The sequence below is a fragment of the Ammospiza nelsoni genome, chromosome 5 (genome assembly GCF_027579445.1).
Source record: "Ammospiza nelsoni isolate bAmmNel1 chromosome 5, bAmmNel1.pri, whole genome shotgun sequence".
Lineage (NCBI taxonomy): Eukaryota > Metazoa > Chordata > Aves > Passeriformes > Passerellidae > Ammospiza > Ammospiza nelsoni.
In genome coordinates this window covers 20,824,084-20,849,877 of record NC_080637.1, presented here as the reverse complement: position 1 = coordinate 20,849,877, position 25,794 = coordinate 20,824,084, and the positions used below count along the sequence as shown (strand labels likewise).

Here is a 25,794-nt window from a genome sequence, read left to right as displayed (position 1 = left end):
TTTACTTATTTACAAGCAAAGCCTGACAGAGACAATCTCTCTGGATTTCAGAAATGTATTCCATAGGAGATGACTGATTAAAATTGAAAAGGTAGGGATCAGTAGCTGGACTGTAAAGTGGATCAAAAAGGAGATCAAACAGGTTGTGCTGAAAGTGTCCTGGTATTGGTAGCTTCCCTGTGCAGTTCTTCAGAGTCTATTTTGGAAAATTTTAGTGTTTTCACCACTGACTGTGCCCTCAAGGGGCAAAAAGATGTCCTTTTGGGACATATATGCACTGAAGAAATGCAACAATAGCATGAATATGGATGGGATACACGGGTAACATGGGATGAGATTAAACACTATATGTCAGAATTTGGGTAATCTTAGGGACTGAGGCAGTAAAAATAAGATTATATGTGAATCCTGAGGCATTTACAGGCTAATAACAGGAACTTTGCTAAGAATACAGAGTGCTGATATTTCTAGAAACAAGAGAAGAGAAAATGTGTAACAGTTCAGATAAATCTCGCAGTGGAGTCCTGCCTTTCTCTTCAATCTCTTTCTTCAGGAAAATTAAGTATTTATAATCTACCTTTGTGACATCATAAAATTATTTTTATCTCCAATATATTTTTTTAACACTAAATTATGCAAACTTTTCTCCAGTCTTATTGTGTAGACCTTTCTTATTAGAATGCCAGAGCACTAAATCTTGCAGTGATTTTATACAGATCTCCTCAGATCCCTGAACAGGCCATCATATAAAGCCATGAAAGACAACCTGTCATTAAACATTTTACTTAATCTCTTCTAAATCTAGCATTCAGCTTTCTGTACACATTTTCATTCTTATTTCTTTTTCACTCATACACCAAATCATTTTCCATATATTTCTTAGAATATGCTGCACTTTTTCTTGGAAATGCTTAGTCATTTTGCACTGTGTGGATAGATGCTGTAAAGATGGAAAAGGTGAACGCTACAGAACAATTAATTATAATTCATTTTCCCATCTCATTTCTCTAGCCATGATCATCAAAGTTCTTCCCTTTCTTAGCAGACTGCTGACAAATGACAACTGAAAAATAACATTATCTCGTTGGGCTCCCCAGGGCCTCCAGAATAAAACAGAAGACTGCTCTACCACACTCAGTCCTTTTCCCCAGGTAACTTCTCCAGTTTGCTCAAGTTCCAAATAATAAATAGCTTTGTAAGTACTGTTGCTTGCTCTCAAACATTTCTTTTTTGTTTGTTTAATGCTCAGTTCCCCAACCTTGTCAACCCCTGTCACTTACTGTCAGAATTACTTTTCTAAGTGTATTACAGACACACAAAGGTCTGCATTTACATTTTTTTATCCACCAGTTCTTCCTACCAGTTTTGGTAGGCTTTTTATAACCAATTTTATTTTTATTTTTCCTAAATTGTTTTTCCATCTTCCCAGCCCTTTGTAAGCTTTGCAAATGGCAGATTATTTTCAGTTTTAAAGGTGTTTTCATACTGGTATAATTTAAAATCTTGTTTCACAAGATGCATTTAAACAATCTTCTTTAAGATTAACAATTTTGTCTGTAAAGAGATTTTAGCATTTGGTTATGTCTTAATTACTCTATACAATTTCTATGCATGCAAGGAAGAATTCCATGGGGATTGCTTTTCCTGTGATTGCTTTTAAAGCAGACACAAATAATAGTCAAATTTTACTGATATATAATTTATGGTTATTATTACTGTATTTTTACTGATCATTAGATTAATATCTCTCTGCAAAGTAGTGTTATGATATGACTTTTGCACATATTCTAAGTTCCTGCCATCTATTTTTTTTTTGGTAGACATCTTTCAGGTGATTTACAATTAAAACTCACCACTTTATTCCTATATTCTGTCCTTCAGCTCATTTTTTCTCAAAAAACCAGAGTAATATTGCAGTCCTCTCACCTGTTTTTGGAAATAGATAACTCACAGAGTTTTACAGATTTTCTCTGTTGTCATTGGAGGCATCTATACGGAGCAATTCATCTGGCATATTTTAGAGAATTAAATGATGAGGCAAACCATGCCCCAGTAAATGACTTTCTCACCATTCACTCTAAAAGCTCTGTAACCAACTAGCTCATGTGTAGACAGCTGCACTCACCACATCTAATGTGAAATAAATTGAATTCTATTCCTACACTGGCTATTTGAATAGCTAAAGACTCTATGATCCTGTATTATTCCATTTCTATTCTTGTCCCCTCTTCCACGTTATCTAGTTGCAATACACACACAAAATAAGGCAAACCCATCATAGTAGTTTTGCTATGACCTTTCACAACACTAAGAAAAACTGCACCTTTTATCACCTACATCATCATGTGTCTGTACTGTTCCTATTATTTCTCATGGAGAAAAACAAAAAAAGCAATACCATAGAAATAGTCCTTGTCTCTAATCTATGTACTGTTCAATATTTGTAGTGTGTCAATCTACTGAAGTTATAAGCCTTTCTGTTTTTCTGTGCCTAAACCTTATTACTTTCTATTTCCTAGCAACAAATCATATGGTTCAGGCACAGGCTTTTGACCCTGTTCTGTAGGAATCATGTTCATTTGTTCTCACCCTCAGCGCTTTTCCCACAGACTTCTATTATTGTCAGGTTTCATCATCCTTCAACATTTCCCTACTCAGAAACCTTTTGTTACATACCTGTCCAGCAATTCATACCAACATGTATGCTCATACCTATTTAATATTCCATTAGAAACCATTATCAAGTCAGCACCATGAAGATAAAAGCTTTAAATTTTCAGAATTTTTTTTTCATTGATCTGGTTGTTATTGATTCAGACAGATAGATCTCTGAGGGAGGACAAAGAAGGAATTTTATCAGTAGCAAGGAAGAAAATCTAGGAGAATTTATAGCCATCTTTACAACTTTTGAAGTGTCAGAAGGACATACAAAACCAAGAAAATAAAGGTGGACAGATCTGTATTAATTTTTCATATATGATCCTTAATAAAAGATCTATGTGTAATCTCGGAAGACACTGAACCCCATGAAAATTATTCCCTTTTTTGATGACCTCCCATTTAGCCACTATACATCAACATTTACAAGGTCTGTGTTATCACAGACTCCAAGGACTTCACAATCTGAAAAGATCTATATAAAACAGGATGACATTTTTACAAGACAAGGAACAATAGGAAGGGCTCCAGATGACGTTTTCAGTGACCAACATCTGAGTTGAATTTCATTATCTGAGAACTGTCCATGTGGCACCAATTTGCATCTTTAAGTTTCTGAAGTACCAGCATTTACACTTCCCCTTTCAGAGGCTCCTCAGCCCAACCAGTGAGGCACACAGCTTCTTCTTCACCCACATTGCAGCTTGGATCCAAGAGGGAGAGGCACACTTATTTTTTGCCTATTTCTCTGATCTGAGTTTTCCTCTCTGGACAGAAATCAAGAGAAATGCAGCTACAAACTCACAGGGGTCCTGGATGCTGAGGGAGGCAGCTCAGCTCTGCTGTTACCTTGGCACAAGGGAGCCCTGCCCAAACACAACAGCCAGCTGTGTCTATGTGCCATGCAATGATTCACTAAAGCCCTATGTCTAAACCACATTTTATCCCTTCATATTTGCTCTGCAAATTGATGTATGCATTAGGAACTTGAGTTAACAACTTGGGTTTAGGAACATCTGCTTGAAAATTACTTTCTTTATTTTACACATTCCTCAGAATTTTCTGTTTCACTATACAAGGTTTAGAAGAACTCACTCATTAAAAAAAGAAACTTATTAAAACAATGTGCATTTTATGCCCGGGGAAGAAAGAAACCTTGCCTAAGCACATTGTGCATAAACAATATCCCTTGCTGGTAAAAAACGGTGAAAGTGACAAACAGAAAAAATTATCAGTATCTGAGCTGCAATTAGTCCATGCATAAAGGAGGATCAATACAACAATTTGTAACTATCAAAAGCTGGAGCCTTTAAAAGCCAGCTGGCTTGGCAGAAACCTTCCCACAGTGGCTGTATGTCAATATAAGGATTATTTTCAAGCACCCTTAGTTGTTTTTCTCTAACATGATAAGCAGTGGACTCTAATATCCTGAGGCTTTCTCTTCAGATCTCTGGGTAGGAATTGGAGAGCCACACCAGAGACTGCACTAAATAAGCCTTTCAAGTTTGTACAGTCTGGCATGTTTTGAGGAGTGTAACTGCCCTGTAGCTGCATATCCTGCATGCAGATGATGACTTGAGGTTCCATATATCATTTTTGCCTTCTCTTAAAATGCATAATTATCATCCCAAAGAGTGGGACACAGCTACCATAACTGTCCATATTATGAACTGTGACTTGATGCTACCTAGGGATATATTTATAAAATGTGATTTTGTGTGACACAGGAGCACTGCCAATACATTTTTGTCTCTCAAATCAGGATCAAGCTATATTGGAGCAAGTCCAGGGTAGCCCTTGGGTAGCTGAAGAATTACACAGGAAAACCAAACACTGATCCTGCTAGAGTTCAGGCTGAGCAATAATGTATCTTCTGTGATTGTATCTATTTCCTTGGCCTTACAGTTAAAAGAAAGAAAGAAATCTATTATTTAGGTCTCCATAAGATACATAAGACTTTGCAATTTTTCTCATCGTAAAGAGTTTGATGAGTATATGTATGGCAAACCTTGAGAGAAAAGAAATTCTGAGCAGGCAGCAGAGTACAGTGCATGGGTGATATATGGCTGCTTCCTTTCCACCAAGTCTGTACAAACTCTATCCTCTGCCTGCCACAAGTAAGCACAAACTCCCTTTTCTTTCCACTGAAAAACATACAGCTCACAGGGAAATATTCATTTAGTGAATGTCAAGGACTATCTCTTGCTGTGTGTCTTAGGGTGATTTTAGGATGTTTGTATCCCCAGTTGTCTGTTTTGCTTATGCTAGATATTGAGTTTCCTGCTTTTAAGATTAGATTGGAGAGTGAAAGGGTGGAGCAGGAAAAGCAGCAGAATATTTTTGCAGCTGTATTCAAAACCAGAGAGATAAGAGCTTCAGCTTTCTCTCTCTCTCGGTGCATGTTGTCTGCAGCACAGACAGCAGGAAAGAGCTCTCCTTTGCTTTTAGTTAGTTTTTGTAGCTAGCTGAGGCAGAGGAGTTTCCCAGAATGTGGCTTGTCTTCTTCTTGGAACTGATTGCCCCTGCTCTGGACTGAAAACCCAGAAAAACACCGGAGCTCACACCTGTGGCACACGGGAGCCGGGATGTGGCATTTTCCAGCGCAGGAGGGACTGATAAGAGACTGAATGTGCCGATCTACAGCCCACAAAAAGGACCCTCTCTGAATCTGCCAGCTCTTCAGAACAATGAGGAGTTCCATTGTTTAGTGTTATTCATTTTCTCATGTTTGTGAATACTTTGTTAAATAAACAGTTTTTTCCACTTCTCTCATAGGAGATTTACCTCCTGAACTGGCTGTGGAAGGGGCAGCTTGAATCTGCTTTCTAGAGGGACCCCTTTGAAAGTTCCCTCCCTAAATATGCCCTAAACCAGAACAAATGCACTGTGCTGCTCTTCTACTCCTGCAAATAAACATATGGCAGAGAGCACATCTATAATCTCAAGATATTTTGAATTCCTCAGACAGCTCAGGTACCCACTACGTTATTAGGATGCTTTCCAAACTCTTAGGAACCATCTTCCAGTATACAGGAAGTGCAATGCCCAAACTCAGAGCCACATCTAAGTAGCTAAATGATACCTACAATAAAAATAAGTAATTTTAAATGCACATTTTTTCTATCTGTTTTCTTGGTAGTTCACCTAGATTTTAGGTTTTCTTAGCTTTTTAAGAATCCTTTAGAGCTTGTTAAATGATGACTTTTCTATAGCTGGTGTCCAGTATGGTTGATGAACAGTGGTATTCCAGACCAAATAAAAGAAACACTAAATTTTTTATCAAATACAGTATGGTTGAAACCTCATAAACCTAGTATTAATAAACATAATATTTCTGAGATTTTCTGGTTAGAATATAGACTTTTTTCCTTTTTTCAACTAATTAATGAACAGATAAAATTTAATATCCACTTTTCAAGTAATATTTGTGCAAACTGATGATGTTGCTACATTGCAGAATGTAAAATGAGAAGAGTAAGTCAATTCAATTCAGTTAAATACTCACAATCTCACAGTATTCAGGTTGGCTCATTGGGTTTGAATTCTTCCAAGCATTGGTAACTTCTGAACAGTAGCAACTAGAATCAATTTCTGTCTGCTGTGGTTTTTGAATGTGGTTGTGCTTGTAGAACAAGATCACAGATTAAAGATAAAATTATTGCAATCATCCTCTAACATTTTTCCTTGATTAATTTAGTCTGAATAGATCGATTCTCTTCTTCTTTATTGTTTGTTTTATTGGTAAATTCTAGTAACAAATGTCTTGAGCAACTCTGAATCCTTATCCACTTCAATTTAAAACACGTGGGAAAATGTTACAAAGAGATATGTAGTTAGCATGTACCTAGAATTCAAATACAAAAGAGCACTGCAGGAACAGACATAACATTTTGGGTCCAATCTCTTCAACATAAAATATAGCATGCTATGTTGCCAAAATTATTTGATACCTTAATACTCAGAAGGAATAAGAAATACTTCTTTTTCTGGGTTGGAGAAGCTTCTAAGACACACTGTTTAATATTTCATGCTATTAGATATGCTTTAATTGCAGAAAACACAGAAAGAGATGAGTGTCCATGGTGCCTAAATGCAAATGGACAGGTTCTCTCAGGTAGCCTTGAGAGGCACCAGCCTTCCCCAGTTATATGAAGAACAAGACACGTTGGAATTCACCAACCACTGAAACAGGGAAGCCAATTGGCTTGTATGGGATGAACTGAATCCTGCCTCTTTCCTCTTGAATACTTTGCTGAGTCTCCTTGGATTCTCCCCAGTTTTGCTTAAGATCACATCTGGTAACTGGGTCTAACACAAATAACTTGCTCTTGAATCCAATACTCCTTTGATTATGCACCTGAACTTGGTTGATTACTGCTGAGTACATCTCCCTAGAGCAGAAAAACTAAATAGTGCCATCTGATGATGCCAGTAATGTCTATTAGCTTTAAAATTATTCTCTCTTCACTGTAATTCCTATGCCACAGTATTTAGCCTACATGATTTCACTGCCATTCCTTTTAATATAAAGAAATTTTTTTCTCTTTATATTACAATGTAAGATTTATCAAGATAATTTCACTGACAGTGACCCTCCGAAATAATTACTCTATTTTTGAGTTTGTCACTTATAGGCCATTACTAGATACAGATAGATCACTTTTTCCATAAATGATTTAAAATGCAGCTTCTTTATACTATCAAATGCCATTAACAAAATCTTTTTTCCTTTTTTCTTCTATATTCTCTCTAATGTGTCTTATTTTGTTTTTAAGAAAATGTTGCAAGGAAACAAAAAGGCTCATATTATTCAGTTACAGAGGTATTAAAACCAATATATTTTCCCTCACATCTGTCCTGATGGCTTGCAGAGCAGTTGTATTACCAAACAGGCCATAAATCAACAAGTGGAGAAAATTAGAAATTTGTACAAACATTCTCATTTGATTTGATAGATTTAAGAAGAGATTTTAAATTTAAATATTCAAGTTAAGAAGCTTTCCAAGGTATCATTTTCCTCAAAACATGTCTGGCCTTATTCCTGTTAAAAAAATAAGGATATCAGAAGGGCTTAAAAATGCTGCAGAACTGAAACTTTGTTGTCTCTGACACAGACTAAAGGGTAAAAAAAACCCCACAATTTCTTTGCACTCAGATACTTTTTTTGCTTGGAATGACAAGGGTTAATTTTTTTCAGCCTCTTTTCTACAGCTTGAGTTTTTCACCTGATCATAGTAGAAAGGATATATCTGGATATCCGTACCTATCAGGAGATGCAAATCAATTTTCATTGAGTAATGAGAGTAAATCCTTCATCACCTTCCCTAGCATATTAATTATTAAAATACCTTATGAATTAGACCTTGTTTCTCAAAACATAATTGACCTCAGTCAAGTTCTGCATCATGAATTTTGTATGTGGAGCATATATATTGCTCAATTAATCAGTACTTAAGATCTGTACATAAGCAAAAGCACAGCTATAAATTGCACTTGCTTTTAGGTTCTACATTCTAGTTTCACACCAATAATTTTCTTAATCACTGATTATAATCACATGGACTCGTGGTGCACCTCAGAATCACAGCAGCTCCAAGCTCTGCTTGCTGAGCCTGCTTACATTATGGCTGTACATTACTTAAATCCATTAAGAGTGATTCAGATCACTCTGCAATTTTAGTTTCTTGTACAGCCACCTGGATTAATTCCATTAAAATAATTAGCATGCCAAAGCAGAATTTATTTGAAATCATTCCCTGTTAATTCCCAATAATAAGTTAACACCGGTAACAGCTCTTTAATTTCTTTAATATAAAGGCTCAGGAAATTGGACATCAGGATTCTTTGTTACAAGTGGTGTGCCTTAGTTCCCAATGCATTTGCAAACCAAGTCAAACACCTGTGAAACTATGGCAAAAGCACATACAAAGGATTTTGAATTTAATTTTATGAATTCAGGTCTCTGTCTATTTAAGCTTTAGCCATGTTTTCAAACATTTCTCTGTACCCCCAAGTTTTCAAAAAAAAATTACATAGAATTTTGACATGTGATGTAGGTATGACAGAAAAAACATCACAGATCTTAATAAAACTCCAGCAGACATTCCCCCTGCCACTCCCACTTCTGCAACTGAAAGCTGTATCTATTTTTTTAACACAGTACAGATTAGTGAAACTAGATTTGCTACCACAGTGAGTCCTAGTAAGGTCAGCAGCATTCTGCCCTTCCCAACTCATTGTTAATCTTATTTATCCATATCTGATGTACTCATCTGCTATTATCTCACATCATACTCAGACAGTTTTTTGACCCTATCAGATTCCAGTACCAGTGGCATCCTATGATCCTAAGTGTTTCTGACAGTAAAAAGTTCTAAATTATGAGCTGCCTATAAGAACTCATAACTTGCAAAAAAATGCAAGACGTGCACAATTTAAACTATTTTTAAAAGGTTTTTTTTCTCTAAGGGTAGTTGTAGACTTGAGAGGAGGAATTTTAAAAACTTGAGTGAGGAGCATAGCACCAGTATATTTAAGGGGGACGTTTAGTTCCATTGTGCTTAATGCCTCAAAAAACGTCAAAACTTATCAGCCTGAAAGTGCACCATTTTGAAGCTTCTGTTTTAATGATAAATAATGATTTGAGAATGCAAATTTTGTACTCAGTGAAAGAATAGAGAGGTGTCAGCTTTCTTGAAGAAAACATTTAAAACAGTCTGAGCTGAATATTAAGTCAAGAGAGTTTTGCATAGATTGATGTCTTAGCAACTTCAAAAGATAGCAGAAGAAGATTAATTTTGTAAACGGCTGATTCCACAATAATGATTCTCTAGGGCTTCAAAATTCTTTATGAAAAATCTCATTCTTCTGGGGTTTCTCTAAATGTTGTGTATAGATGCTATCTTCTCAGAAAAAAAAAATATTACAATGTGATAGAATGATCATTAATTTTTATTTTAGTCGACACCTTATTTTGAATTAGCCTGCTAGCTTCTGTTCTTTTATTCTCATTCTCTGGTATTATTCTGCCATTTCAGGATGAATTTTTTTGATATTCCCTTTTTAAATGGGGTTAATGCTGCAGTGTGTCTCTGTGTGTTCAGCCAAAATTAATCTTTCCTCAAAGGCATTAAATTAACATATCTAAAAAACAAATAACAGCAAGGCTTTCTCGTCCACTCAGACTATGAAATTAGTTCCGGAAGAATAAAACAAAACATTGTAAAGTGGGGTTAGGTGATAATATTTTCCTTCTTTCAAGTCCAGGTAATGTTATAGGATCATGTCAAGACCAAGGTGGGTAGGGAACTATGGAAATCACCAAGTTCAACCCCTCTTCTTAGGGCAGGCTCACTAGAGGAGGCTGCCTGTGTCCAGCCAGGTTTTGAGTGTCTCCAAGGATGGAGATTCCACAACTTTTTTTAAGCAGCCTGTTCCAGTGTTATGTTGGATTTGTCATAAAATCTGAGAAAGCAACATAGTTGCTGTACTTTGTCCAGAGGAGACCAAAGAAAAGGTTGCACACTCAGAATATATTTCAAGTCTTTTCTTCACCAGGAGAGAGAAGTGATGTTGCAGTGACCTCCTGAAGAAGCAGACAACATTTACCTAAGCACTCATGGCAGAGTGGAGTCAGTGCTTCCACCTATTATCTGCTTCATTCTCTATTATCCCTGCTTGTATAAAAAAAAGTCAAATTTTCAAGTATCTCTATTACTCCCCAGGAAAAATAGCCCACCAAAGCAAATAAAATGTCTCTTTTCAGGTACGTGAGTAGAGGTCAAGTGCTGCCCTTACCTTTATAAGTTTAAAACTCATATTTTATATCTGTAAATACATTTTGTTAGAGTTATTTATATCCCCAAAAGTTCTAAATTGTGTAAATGTAAATATAAATACAAATATATGACTAAAGGTGGGCAAAAAACAGCTACTCTACACTGCCTATAAAGAGAGAGCTTGGGAGGAGAGAGAAACACACACAAAAGAGGTGGAGGGAAAGAGCATTATTCCCATCCAAGAAATAGCACTGTATCCATGCTGTAATTCTTTGTCTGGAAGGAAGTACAAAGATAAATCTTTTTCTTAAAATCAAAACAAAACCACCTTTGAAATACTTCCATCCACTGCAAATGTATACTCAAGTCCTGTTCCTGTTAACTGATGAGCACTTATGTTGAATTCAACAGAACACTTCTCATGAAGCACTCAGCACCTGCCAGGGTAAAAACTCTTATAAAACACCAGCTTGTTTTGTAGACAGAATAATGAAGTTAAATAGAATGAGAACACTAGAGTAATGTGATGGGAGAACATATTGAATCATGTCACAATTACCCTACTGTGCATATCACCATTTATAAATCTAATTAACAGAAAAACTTTTCTGTTTACAAAACTTTAAATATGAAATACCAGTTTTGCATAAATATCTCATTTGGATATAAAGAGTGATAGGAAAAATCTCTCAAATATGGCAACTTATTAAAATAAGAACATCTTAAATGATAATATTCACTATTTGCCTGGGAAAAAGAAAGATTAACAGAATCATGAAACTTTTAAAAGTTGATCAAATAATATATTCATTGACCAAAGAAAGAGATGGGCTGGTTATGGTCTACTGAAAGTAACCATCAAGAACCCAAGGTACTAAGTATTGCCATATCTCAGAACACTGCTTTTCTATTTCCTTTTGAAAACACTTTAGATATACACAGTAATAAGCTGTACTAGTTACATGTTAGAAGTTTCTTTTCCTACTAAATTAAATTAATTTTTAAATGCTGATTATAAATGAAAATTAATCGAGTCTAGAAACCATTCTTTTCTAGCTCTCCTGTGAAAAACAGAGGCAACAGTAAAACAGGAATCTACTCAGCAGTAACTCACATCTTGTGTAAATAAATTTCTTTTTTTCTATTACCAATCAAGTTCTCTCCAATTTAAAATCATTATGAACTATGAGATTTTCTGCATTTAGCATACAAGTGAAAGAGAGAAACAAATGTCTTATCAATCACATCATTTCAATATGCACTGGTGGTTATGATCACCCTTCAGTCATGAAAGTGTCAAGGGAATATTACACAGATGAATCCTTCAGGGAAGCAAATCTTCATAATTTTTAAATTAAAATAAACTAAGTAAACAAAAATAAATACTCTTCAAAGGGATTTCTTTTAATGGAAAGCAAATCAGTTTCTTCAATAAACAGAAAAATGTGGGTTTTCTCACCCTTGCAAATACCCTCCATAAGACAGAGGTTCTTCAGAACAGAGATCCCACTTTGTGAGGTGAAAACCACTAAGTTGAATGTGTCAGCATATTAACTGGACTTGAACCTACTCAGTACCACATGAATGAAGACAGATACACTGAACAGAGGTGAGAAGTTGCTTTAATATGCATAAGGGTAGGATCTCATTAAGAAATTAATATTGAAGAAAAGGAAAAAACTGCCTGTCTCAAAAATGCTAGTTAGTTCTTTATATTTTTTTTTTACTGTGGAATTGATTATATATTGCAATTGACTACTCAGAGAGAATTCTGGAGGATTTTCCACCCCTGCAGCTATTTAAAACCTGGATGGGCATGGTCCTAAAGAACCTGATTATGCTGATCCTGAACCAGGCAGAGGGTTAGAGTAGGTGAAGATCGTTGACAGCTTCAGATGGGCTGTGCTCCTATGATGGCTAGGGTAGAAAAATGGTATCTGGAATGGCTAAGAAAGCCAAGGTTTTCCTTTCAATTATCAGTTAATTTTAATATAAGACATTATTACTGATTGAGGCTAGGATGCACATCAAAACTGATCACACAGCATTACTGTTTACTCCCAGCACAGGAAGTCTTGTAACCTATGTAAAATATTCACCTCTGTCAGACACAGCAGCAGTGCTGCCCTGAAGAACAGGAATTGTGGATTGATACAAAAAGGCAAAGTGTTTAAGACCATCTTCTTCTTATGCCTCTGAATGCAAGACTAAGAAAATAAAATGTTTGGGCATACAACACACCCAAAAAATTGGTACACTGGTACATAATGTGGACTGGCCTAGTATGGGGAATATTTAATATATCCCATGGGGCAGGAAGATAACTTCAAATAAATGTTTCTTTTTCTTCATATTTTTTTTCCCCTCTCTTTCAGTAAATCACTGTTTCAAAATCAAATACATTTTCCTTAGTCTAGAATGCCTCCATCTCTGTTTATTGCCATATGTAGAGTCAGCAACAGAAATTTTTACAGGTATTGATGAGATACAATTATCTAGGGAGTGGAAGCTTTCATATAAAAATGTACAGCTTATCTTATTATGCTAAACTTTCATGCTCACCAAATGAAAATAGATCACTTTATGCTTTAACAACACAGACCCAGAAAAACATCTACTGGAAATGTAGGTAATTATCACTGCAAATCTTACAATATGCTTCCTACCTTTTCCATCATCACAATATTTCCCATTTTCCAGCAACATTCTGTGTTCCAGGTGTTCTTTAAAATCACTAAAGACTCATTTAGACTTTTAACTTTATATTCCTGGAGGCAGGGATTCCCTTTTCATAAAAATTGCATAGAAAGAAAAAACTGTGAACTATAATCAACATTTGTATCCACCAAGTGGTCTGGTGTATTACCTAAAGCAAAAACAGCTTCCACTCAGAAGTTAAATTCAAAATGACCTTGTGCTTTTTTTAAAACTGCTTGCAGCTGAGGTCATTGGAATGAATTGTGATAGAGAGTGCTTCTCTCTGCATAGTCAGAAGGCATGTGTAGTACATGAACTACCACCAAGTAAGGAAAAAATCCCAACCAAAACAGGGCAAAGTACATCATTCCATTTCTCTGTAAAATAACGGCAAATATTGCCTATAATAATTATTACTTCTAATGAAAAAATTTAGGGTTTTGGCAACTTTATTTCACCACAAAGTACATGCTACACATTTCAAATCTATATTCATCAATTAATCCTGTTTGTTATTGGCCTCTACTGTTAACAGCATAAGCATCTGTAACTACATTTCCCCAGCAGGCAGATCCCAGCTCCACAGAATATTATGTAGTGTTGTTTAAAAATACATAGTTGTTGAGTTAAAAGAGTTAAAGCTCATTAAATTACCGAGTCAAAAACAATTAAATAATGAAATGGAAAAGAGGTTGGAACTGCTAGTGAGTGTTTTAATTGAAATTTAAATATGTAAATCAAAAGCAATTTCACAATTTACTTATGTAGGAGATTATTAATTAATTTTAGAAGGAGATTTTGAAAAGGGTATTTTTTAAATTCTTTTTCTTGCAAACACATAAGCAACCACTGTCAAATTATTTTTACTCTGTCACTAAGATTGTACGAGTCCTCAATTTGTTTCCATAATAGCAGCTTTTCACTGGAATATTTTGATCGACAGATTCATATTTTTAACATCTGCCTCTTTTGGGAGCAGCTTAATGTTAGGATGAAAAATGTTAAGATGAAAAATACACTGGAGGTTTCAGAGCAGGTGGAAAAACTCACAGTTCTGATTAAATGAGAACTGCTTCTAATCCTGTTTTCCACTGTGCCTTAAAGTATCCTATATAAAGAATAAAACCCCACTGGTCACTTATGGAACATTTGAAGAAGAGAGGGGCAAATAAAGAGTACATGTAACTTACCATTAAAATTTACTGCCCGGATATAGCTAAGCAGTTCTTTACCATCAGTCGTGCTCATCCTTGGACACAGACCAATATATCCAGGACAGAGATCTTTATGCATGTTGTGCAGGGCATAGGCCATGGAATACACTGCATCAATGACAAACTGAACTTTTCCTTCTTGTTCATAGGCTGAATCTCTCGCAATTCTTTCTAAGCCTGTGGAAGAAAGAGAAAAGAGTTTACTTCTACTGGTGTGTGCACAAGTGTGTACCTGCATGAGCACTTGCATGCAAAAATTCACACTGGAATGTAAATAATTACAGCTGGATTGACAGGGAAAGTCAGGGTTCCTCGATCCATCATCTAAATAAACAAGACAAGGGAAAATATGGCCATCTGGTTTTCCCTCTAATCATTGTACACTCTGCCAGGTATGTAAACAGTATGTTGATTTCTGGGCTAGGAAAAAGGACAGAGCATTTCATTACAAGAGAAATATATGTAGATATATGTATTTCTACAGTACAGTAAAAAAATTCTCTTTCCACATTATTGATTTTCATTCAAGAGCTGTTTATTGTCATTTATAGGACAGTTCTAGAGCAGCCTGCTGTTCTGTTTTAGATAAATTTAAGGCTATCTTGATTTTTATCCCTATTGTTTGATAAACATTATTTAAACATCTCAGGGAAAAAAGCTGAGTGCTTGCCAAGTGATGTGACCATCTGTCTCCATGGTGAAAACTGCTTATTCTACAACATTTTCCTGTATTTACTATTGAATAACACTTCACATGGAGAACCATGTACTCTTTGCTGTTTCCTACAGGGACATTTATCCTTTAGAGGGAGCACAGAGCAAATCAATACATCATATAATTTTTATTCTGCAGGATTGCCAGAATTCATCATCTATGTCCAAGTACAAGAGAAGTTTTATGTTAATAGATGATATTACTTAGTGGAATTGTTAAATAGAATGATCAGAAAAATTATTTTATAAATAAAGAATCAACATGAAATACCATGTCCTAAATAGAAATTCAGATGCTGATTTGATGGTCAAATCTTCATTTTCCAGGGAAAAAGTGATTGGCAAATCTTGGTGCAAAATTTGCCCTGCTGAAACATACTGTGAAATTCCTTTTGCTACAGTAAACTGAACAGACACCTAGGTTATCTACCAGGTTATCAACTCATTCAATTTGCAAATAATCCAATCATATTATCTAGGATTATATAGAAATGAGACAAAAGTTTATGCAAAATTTTAAAAATATTAACTCTCTATTTTCTTTTTTATTGTTTCTTTTTTATATCTAAACACAGGATTTTATCAGTTCAAGGTATCAATTTTGCTGAGTCCAAATTTATAAAAGTACACAGTTTGTGCCTGAAAATATAGTGGACACAAGATCTTTCTTTAGACAAGGTATGCAAGCACATATGACAGGGGAAAAAAGCCAGGAGCATACTCAGAAACCTTTCTTCTATTTGTCTGCTGCACTTCAGTACCTCCATCTTGCACTACAGTAATAACATATGAACAAATCTGTAATCTGACAAGCAGTGTTGGTTTGTGCTTTAAACACCCCTAAGCACTGGAAGCAATAGATAGCCTTGAAAAATCATGGTGTGCTATTATTTCTCCTCAGGGATTAGTTAAAAAAAAACACAAAATCACTACTTCTTGAAAAGCTAAAAACCATTTGAAGAGGAAGGCAGAGATCATATTCGTGATTTGTACAAGCAGTTTTACAGACACTTTTTAAGACATGCTCTGTAATGAATGACAATAATTAATGAATAATGCAACTGTACTGCAAATAAACAAACAGGAAAAATCTTTCCTTGAACATGCTGAAAATTACACAATTAGTTGCAGTGCATTGCCCAGACATAAAAGAGGACATGAAGGATGGAAAACATGAAGCTTAATTAGTTTACAAATTTACTGACTTATTTCATTTGGGAACTACCTTCCAACAGCAAATGATGGGTAGAGCTCATGCTCTCCCCTTTAATTGCTCCTGCCTTGTTAAGGACTCTGGGACAAGAGAAGGACAGAGTTTACAGAACTGCTGCAGGCACCGAGCAGTCTAACCTGGATGCACTCCCAGAGCTTCCACATTCTCTAAACAGCATGGGCAGGACAGGAGGAGTGAAAAGGAGTCATTTTTAGTGCCAAGATGAATGTAAATCCCATCACATAAATGGATATAAGTATATGCTGAGGGGTGGGGAGCTGGTGAAAAACAGAGCAGAAATATTTTCTGTAATAAATTCTAAGTCATAAAACACTAAATGTTGCAAACACTTAAGAAAGTGTATTGCACTAAGTGATACAGATTTTAAAAGGGGAAAAAAAAGTTTTATTCTTCCCTATGTTATACTGTAGTTAAATACATATAAAACATTTTTGCACAAATTTCTTCCATGGCATGAGATTTTACCTTCACTCTTCACAGATATGCTACTATAAATTAATTTATTGCATAAATTATAGAGGAAAAACCTAATTTATTGGGACTGAATGTGTTTCTATACATACAAAGGGGTAAGGACCATCACAGAATTACAATATTTAAATCAGTTAAACACAGAAGGCAATAGAAAAGAGGAGTCTCTGCACTTTGCCACACTAAAAATCACAGCAAAAAAAGCACTTTCTTCTTAACTTTTCTTTTCATTTTCTCTTTCTGGAATTCTCAAACATCTAAACTAACAATTTATAAGGATGGAAAGAACTCATCAACTTAAATTACACTGCACTGCTGTAAATAGATGTTCATGTATAGCAACAAAATGATGCATATTGTCTAAACCATAAATATGGTCAGCTCCTACAGATATAATATTACTTGATTGGAAGACATGATTATAATTTTTCTTCAGACTTGTATGCCAAGTAATAGTTGTTTATTTATAGCTTGACTCTCAGCTCTACAAGGCATGTTTCTACACACATTGGTGACTGGAAGGAACATAAAAATTCATACCTCATAAAATAAATGTTTTAATGCTTCCTTAAGGATCACTTCCATTTCTCATCCTACAGTTTTTTCTCTGGAAAATTGCTTAAGCTGCGTCATTATCAAAAAGAATGAGAAGGTTCTCCCAGTTCTCAAACCTGCAGTCGGCAAACCCATGGTCTGACAGTGTGCCAGATGAGAACTGGGAGAAACAGATGAGACCTGGGCTTGCCAGTTCCTGACCATCCTTTCCTGATCTCCAAGACAACAGAAATCCAGGGAAATGTGCCATGGTGTTTTCCAGCAGGTCTCCCAATCCAGCCGTTGAAAAGTGCAAACCTGACATCAGCAGGATGTCAAGATTTTCTCCAACCAATGAAGAAAGTATGCAGACATAAGTACTAATGCTATCATGACACTAGCTCAGGAAATGCCAGCTGTTCCTGGATCAATCCACTGGAAACCTCTTTTGGGAACCCTAAAGCAAGCCAGAGGAATGATCCCACAAAGCCTGTAAATGTGGAAGAGCTGCTACAGTACTCTTGCAGCTCCTGAGCAAGAGTGACAAGCTGGACTGTTGCTGGAGGTGTTGCCTCCATACCTGCACTTCATTTCCCCTTTTTCATCCTGCATTTCTTATGCTACAGGAATAAATGTGAATCCTGCTCAGGATGGTGTAACTCAGCTATTGCAGGGAAAGATAAGGAACACAATAGTAGGAAGATGAGACATGGATTAAGTGGACAGGGATGACTGGGGCTACTAGTCTGAGGGCAAAGAAGGTGAAGCAGGTGGTATTGTAAATCCCATGGGTGTGAATTGGGAATCAAGAGATTTCAGGGAGCATAATCAAGATAAATTGGGCCTTTACAACAATAAATTAAATGTATCTTCATTGAAAATTCAAGATCATGCAGTAAGTAAATAAAGATTAATGTAAGATAGCTGAGGTAATGAATTCATACATGGGTGATGATATCACCTATGAGAGAGGAATAAGTAACTTAAACAATCAAAACTTAAGTTGCTGATCTCACCAGAAGGGCAATAACCCTGGTAGGTGATAAATGTTGCATAATTCATCCAAGTTTTAGAAAACTTATTGTTAATGACAATCTTAAAGCTCTTGAAATAATTTCTGCACACATATAAGTCCTTGACAAAGGAAAACTTCAGAGCAAAGTTCCTAGTAATTTTTCTCTTAAGAAAATAAAAAATACTAAATAAAGCAAATGGATATACCTGTCTGGTAACTTGTGACATAAAGGGAAAACAATACCTTTTATTTAACTACACCTTTTCTGAAAATCACTGGTTTCCTAACATTTCAGAGCAATCCCATTCCTTCTGTCTCACAAATCTGTTTCCATTTAGTATTATTGGAAGCAATTCATGTACATGCAGCCTACATTATCTCTCCTGATTATTTTGATATTTTTTAGATTCCATCCCATATATCTAGTAAAAATCTTAATTTATGTTACTTGAAAACAAGAGACTGAAGTCAAGGATCTTGTATACTACAGCTGGTTAGAGCTTCATATTGGAACAATGTTGATCGTGCAGGGTTTGAGAAAAGTTTTGGGCACTGGAGAGCTTTGGGACACAGGAAAAGGCCTCCATAGTTTATAAGAGTAGAGACAGCTAGTATGAGGATGTAGTGTGAGTAGGAATAGTATCCTAGTAAACAAAATATTAGACTGGCATGTCTTGTCCTTCATCCAGTGAGAACCATTTGCTGAGCAGTGACGAGGAGGGCCAAGAATCTCTTAACTATGGATTTGTCACTGGCAAGGAAAGATTTTTATCTAGAGCCTGTATTCCCCCTTCCTGTCCACAATCCCACCAACTCTTCTGTGATCTTGTCCCTTCTCATAAGTGCTAGGGAACAAATCTTTTAGGGACTGTGCTTTGAATAAGTGGAGAAATCTTCCAGGGATAATGGTGGGAGGACAAGTAGTGTGGAAGAGGGGAGAAAAAACTGCAGTGGTCTTAGAATGTTTTCTCATGAACAGCTTTTATTCCATTTGCCTCTTTTTACTTGCCTTTTTTATATATGCTTGTGCAGAATTACTGCTTGGATCATCTCTGCAACAGCTGGGGTATTTTTCCAAACTTCTGTTTTTACAAGTCTGAATTTTGGGTATATAGTAATATATTTTATTTCATAGTTGCAATTCACATTTTTTTTTACTTACTGCTAAATTATTTATCCCCATTACTTGGCTCACAAAACAGTTTTACTTAAGCTGCACTTGGAAGCAAAGAAAGTCAAAGACAAATATTGTGTTCCATTGATTTTTTCTGTGGGCCAATCGCGATCACAACTAAAACACAGTAATTTGTAGGTGGTCTCCCACTCTTCAGCTCAGGCATGATGATGCTCTATTTTTCAGAATTGGTTAGAACTCCCCACCTTTGCAGCAAGAGTGTCTTCCACAGCAAGCTGGCATCTGTAACTAAGCCATTTCAGCAGGCTCAGCAGGAAGCACCAGGAGCATATGTTGCTCCTGTTGTAGTCTTCCCAATTATTCAGCTGTTTTCCTCACCCATTATGGAGTTTGATCCCTCTGAACAAATAATGCAGATCATCATCTTCTGTTACTGAAACTTTAGGGCATGATATATGTTTATGGTGGGGGAGTTGAGTTTTCTAATAGCTGTGTGGTAACTGTGATGCATGAGTTAGTTTGCAGAGAGCATCACAAAACCTGAGGCTTCTCTGTAATAGTGTGGTGTCAGTTTAGGAAGCAATTCAGAGAGCAAGCCAAGGATTATATCAATTTTCTCAGCCATTCCAAAAAGAAAATTGAGAATGTAGAAGCAGGGACAGTGAAATGAAGCAGTTTAACTGTCTGCTGTTCTCCAGAAACTGATGGATGTGGATTTGTGATTTAGTGAATTGTCTCTTGATGTAATTTTTTGGGGGTTGTGCCTCTTTAGACTGACTCACAAAAACCCCAAAAATACAAAATAAAAAACCCCTATAAGATAGCAAGACCAATTAGGAAAAGTCTGAGAAAAAAACTTTTCAATCCCTACAATTATACAGATATATTAAAAAAATTCCTATTCAAAACTAGACTGAAACTTCACATATTTTAAACATTTTTAAATACAAAATAGCAAAACAAATATTTTACATAAAATTAATATGCTCCAATACTTTTCACTTTAACATCATCATAAATGAAAAACTGACTTTTCTTTTTGCTTCATTCTGTAACTGAAGCATCTAAAAAAATCTTGGCCTGCCCACAAACATTTTTCAATGGAAATATCAAAATCTTTTTTCTGATTTTCACAGTAAATCAGACACATGTTTCAGAAAAACACTTCAAGGAAATGCACAGTAATATATACCAAAGTGGAATTAAAACATTATCATAGTTGTATTGGTGTTTTGCTCCTATTACTATATGTGACATTTAATAGTGTTTTCTCTTAGGAAAGCAAACTAAGGTTGCATTGCTAAAATAAGATTCTGTATTTTCTCATTTATGTACTTTGAGAGTCTCTAACAGCAGTTTGAATGTTATTATCAGAGCGCAAAAATTTCCTTTTCCTAATTAGTGCCTTAGTATTGCTTAACTATAGCTGCTTGAAACAATGTCCATAGTTGGGGCACACAGGCACTCAGAATTCTCATACATTTAAAAAACAAGTCTGCTACATCTAACAGGGACAGTGTTGTGTAAATTACCTTGCTGAGCCAAGATTTGCTATGATGACAATGTTTAGCTAAATACTAATGTCTGCATTAAAATAAGAAGGATACACCTTAGGATATATTGTCTCCTTAGCCAACTACACCAAGAACCACATCATGCATTTAAAAGAAAATTTGGATAAAAGAGTACAGTGGAATAAGCAATATTCCTTTCAGGCACATGACTAGTCAGTGTCTATGGAATTGCCCATGTTGGAACATATATTTAGTATGAACAGAACTTGATACAGGGTATATATTTTGTAACGTTGTATTTCCTTGTTATTGTGGCTTGGAAACTACAAAAGTAGAGATCTGGTTTGCTGGTTCACTTTCTGACCACCATGTGTCTGATAGCCTGAGAGCAGAAAATACCTGCAGAAAAATACACTTTGGAAGTTTAAATAAAAGGGGGAGAGACTATTTCATTACTAAGCAAGGAAGAAGAGCAATAAATAAATCTGACACCACAATGGGTTTCATTAGATTTTGTCCAGCTTTCAATCCAGAGAGCAAACCACAACCAACTTTTGCAAACACTTCTACATAATATTTCCATGTATTCTGAGGGTTCCCTAAATATTTACATGGTCATTTAAATATCACTCATTCCCCTCCTGCATCTTCTATTTTTATTTTAGGAAAGGCACTGAAATCAGAAATGTATCAGTTTTGCTAGACTCTTATACTTCTGCAGATTTTGTACCATATATCATTGAGAGGTAGTCCTGATCCATTGTCTCTTTCATTCCTCTGTACTTCTAGTTTTAGTACATATTAATGTTAGGCAGTTTCTATCTTATTATAGTATCACACTTTTTAAAACCCTCTAATCATGTCTATTTTTCTTTACTTGTAACAGTAAAAATTGAATGCACAAGATCAAGTTGTCACATTTAAGATTTTATTGTAGATATATCAGTACATAACAATACATAAAATTATGATTTAAATCTAAAATTATGAGTTTTACCATTAACATTCCTTAAATTCTAAGCAAAAATAAGGAATTTCAACCTCAAAATTTGTCAGCTTGGTTTTTGAATATGAAATGTGGTTTAACTGATTTTTCAAATCAAAACAGTACAGGAAAAATGTTTTAATAAAAAGAGATGCATTTTTCATAATGAACCCATGTCAAAAGTTTTAGTTTTGTTATTTCTGAACAAAATAACATGAAGGTAAAGAAAAAAACTTTCTTAGTGTTTGCTAACATGAAGATCTAAGGACTACTTTACTGAAAACATTTTAAATGTTGGTCAAACTTTAGGTGCTTTATTTCTCCCTCAGAATAATATCAGTATTAGTGTTAGCATGAACAGGCAACCAAATATTTTGCTGAATTTCTGAAGTTTGAAACAAATTATATCTCGAGGTAAGTGTGTAGACAGGATCTACATTTTCCAACACAAATTACCCATGGGCATTTCTAACCATGGAAGAAATTGCTAGTGTAACTAGTCCAGGCACATAGGTTAAAATAACTGGTACCATTTTAAAACCTCACAGGCTGCAAGCAATTCTATGCAGACTTCAGAGCATAACTCCAAAGCCTACAGCAAAGGCTATCAACAAGAGTAAAGATTCAGTACAAGTAACTGAATTTATTCATTTTCTGCTAGCATTTAAACTCAGAGGACCTTCAACGCATACAGCACTACATATAAAAATCCTTTCTTCTGCTTATTGACCATGAGAGCTTTCAAATTTAAGGTTCAGACAATCAACTGTAGGGACATCTGTCCTCAGGAGTATTATTTTTATTTATAAACTTGACTGACATCATGCTTAAGAAAGGACTTCTTGCAATTAGAAAGCTCTTTTTGGAAGTATATACAGAAAAATAAGTATCCAAGCACATCACTTTCTGAAGCATTTGTGGCCACTATTTTTTGAGTCTGTTTGGAGACTAAAAGAGTAAAGCTGCATCAACACTTCATCAAAAATATTGCAACATCTAAAATAATCACATTAACTACTACTAAACAGAGGTTCAAGTAACTTTCTTATTTTGATGAGAAGCTCCAAAAGAGCAGAACAATGCAGGCTGCAAAGTATTTGTAGTCAGCTATTTATCAAAGTAGCAGATTGAGATGTTTATGTGCCCTTTTCATCAGCCTTAGATACTGTAGAAGTTCAAGGCTTCTTCAGTTGGAGCTCCTTCCATGGAAGGAGCTTTATGAAAAAGTCCCTTTTCTGATATCAGAGTGCTGGGCTGAATTACCATGAAGATAATGTGGGCTCAATGCCTGCTCTGGCTTGGCTTGAAGTCTACAAGCTAAGGGACAGCAACATCCTAACAGGGCCATTTCTGCAATGAATATTTGATAGCTTTTTGATGCAGAGAATTTAAATATAGATTTGGAATGTACTGTGAATTCCCACTCAGACTAAGTGTTTTGATGCCATGATTCACATGAAGTACTGAGTAACTTCGGTTGCTCCTGGAAGGGAGCATTCATCAGCTCTGTGTATTTGCAGTTGGTTGCTGAGGTAGGATGCATCTCATGCAGCTTTAGCAATGTAACAATATAATTGTCAAACCTAAAGAAAAGTTTTTTATTTCAAAGAAAACATTTACCCTCTCCAAAAACAAGCATTTAGGAAAACAAGTTGAAGTGCTTCCCTGAACAGACTTTCTTGTGTACCTAGCTTAAACTACATGGTTAATGAGTAGAGAACTAGTGCTGGGCAACATAAATATTTATGCTAGTTTAAAACAGCCTCTCACAAACTACCTGCTGTTTAGTCAGCTGCTGTGAGAATAAGAAAAAATTAAGTTGTTCTATTTTCTTACAATTGTTGCAAGGACTGACAATAGCTATGTCACACTTGAATTAATTCACAAGGCTCCATGTTGCTGCTAAGGAGACAAGTATGTAAAAAAAAATTCAAAACAAATGTAATAAAACCAACTTAAAATGAAAATAAATGTAATAATGAATCTTAAAATAATTAAACTCTAAGTTGCTGCTGGGTTTCACAGTATCAAAATTCCAAGATGAAATTTTTAGAGCTGGACAAGATAGAAGTATTCATGACAGAATTTGTATGTGAGAAAAGAGTGGGGGTTTTTTCAGGAAGAAGTAGTGGGAGAATTTTTTCAACTGCAACCAAAAAAGGAAAGCAATGAAATCATACTTTTAACAGCAAAGGAACAGCTATGAATTTAGGCATGTAAAAGATCCAATAGTAACATTTTTCAATATTAAGAGCTAAAGAAAATGTTGCATTACCTTTTGTATTTTCCCTATCCACTGTCTCTTCCTTCTGTGTCCAATTTTAATGAACCCACCACACTGCAAGAACTAGGGTATGATGAGGAAAAGAAATAGAAGATTTCACTTTGTGCAGCCAGTGGGAAAGATGCTGCATGGTTATAGAAATTTAAACACTTTTTTTGTTTCATATTTTTCTGTATGACAAAAGGTAATTTTTGACAGTCAAAATGGAAAACATGGGTTCAAGAACTTTGGATTGCTATAGACTATAATTTTGTCATGTATTACTGTCAAAGTAAACCTATGTTATTTACTGGAGCTGGTGAAACCCGTCTTCTACAAGATGTGTAGACAAGCGCTGAAATTCATGATTTTCCACAGGTGAAAATCTGTAATTTCCTCACTAGTCTAATTAAAGGTGTTTTTTCAGGACTTGATAAAAATAAAAGCACCATCAATTAGAGCTAAGCAGCTAGTTAATGGACTGCTTGATGGCATGAACAGGACATGGACGATTGCCTTCTGGAAGGGGATTTCAGTCTAAAACTGGAAGACACTTTACCCAGTACTCTTTGCACAGCCTAGAAGACAGCTACTTCTTTAATCACAAACTAATTAGAACTGATTGGCTTCATTGCTAAAATTGCTAAATTAGGGACATTACAGGCGCCTGTTCCTTGAGCAGGTTGGCTGTACACACTCCATTGGCAGCACTCTTACAGCTGCACATATCCCATCCTCACCGGGGCAAAACAGTGACAGCAAACAACACAAAGGAAAGTCCCCTTATGGCAGTCCTGTCCCTTTTGGATAGAAAGAATCAATTTGCTCTGCTTCCTCCCCCTGTGTGAATCAGGACAGTTATCTACAAGTAGCTGAAGAGAGAGGAAAGAGGCTTATCTGGAGAAGGTGTTCTGGAGTTGGAGGGAAATAGATATGCTGTCATGGTGTTTGCAGCAAATCTGAGCAATACCTTGGCTGAGACATGCTAAATTAGATGGTGCTGAACAAGATGCGTGTGACTAAGCAACAAGCAACCCCCAGAAAAGGTCCCCACTGTACACTATAGGCATCTCATTTAAAAAGTATTCAAAAGTGTGTTTAGCCACGTAAACACCTTAAAAATGCAATATCTACCAAAATATCTGAAGTATATATTTCACAAAACTAAAACCAAAGCCATCTTGAGAATCTGGGGGACTTTATTGCTCTGCCAAGGGCCATCAAGAATTCATGGTGCAAACAAGTTTAATTCCTCACAGGGGATGAATCCAACAAATAAATCTGAGTCCACCAAATTCACCCTTGGCTTAGCACCTGATTGATACTCATATTCTGCTTAAAAATGCTAGTGATTAAGCACTTTCTCATCAATCAAATCTCTCCTTTTTAGGTGCTAGTACACTAATAATAATCATAGTAATAATAATAGTAATAATAATAATAGTAATAATAATAATATGCAAAATACTGTTAAAGCACAGTCTTTCTCTTGATAGGAAGTACACACATTGCTGTATTTTGCATATCTAAATCAGCAAGTCCCCTAGTATGAACAGCTGTCAGCACAGTAAGGCTTCAGTCT

At 35.6% G+C, this 25,794-nt stretch overlaps 1 protein-coding gene across 1 annotated transcript in view; it reads right to left on the bottom strand.

Moving 5' to 3' along the window:
* GRM8 (glutamate metabotropic receptor 8) overlaps positions 1-25,794 on the bottom strand; it is a 319,010-nt gene that overhangs the window by 110,253 nt on the left and 182,963 nt on the right. Inside the window, exon 7 of the mRNA XM_059472506.1 lies at positions 14,324-14,524. Coding sequence (XP_059328489.1) covers positions 14,324-14,524 — 201 coding nt within the window. The remainder of the gene's footprint in view (positions 1-14,323; positions 14,525-25,794) is intronic.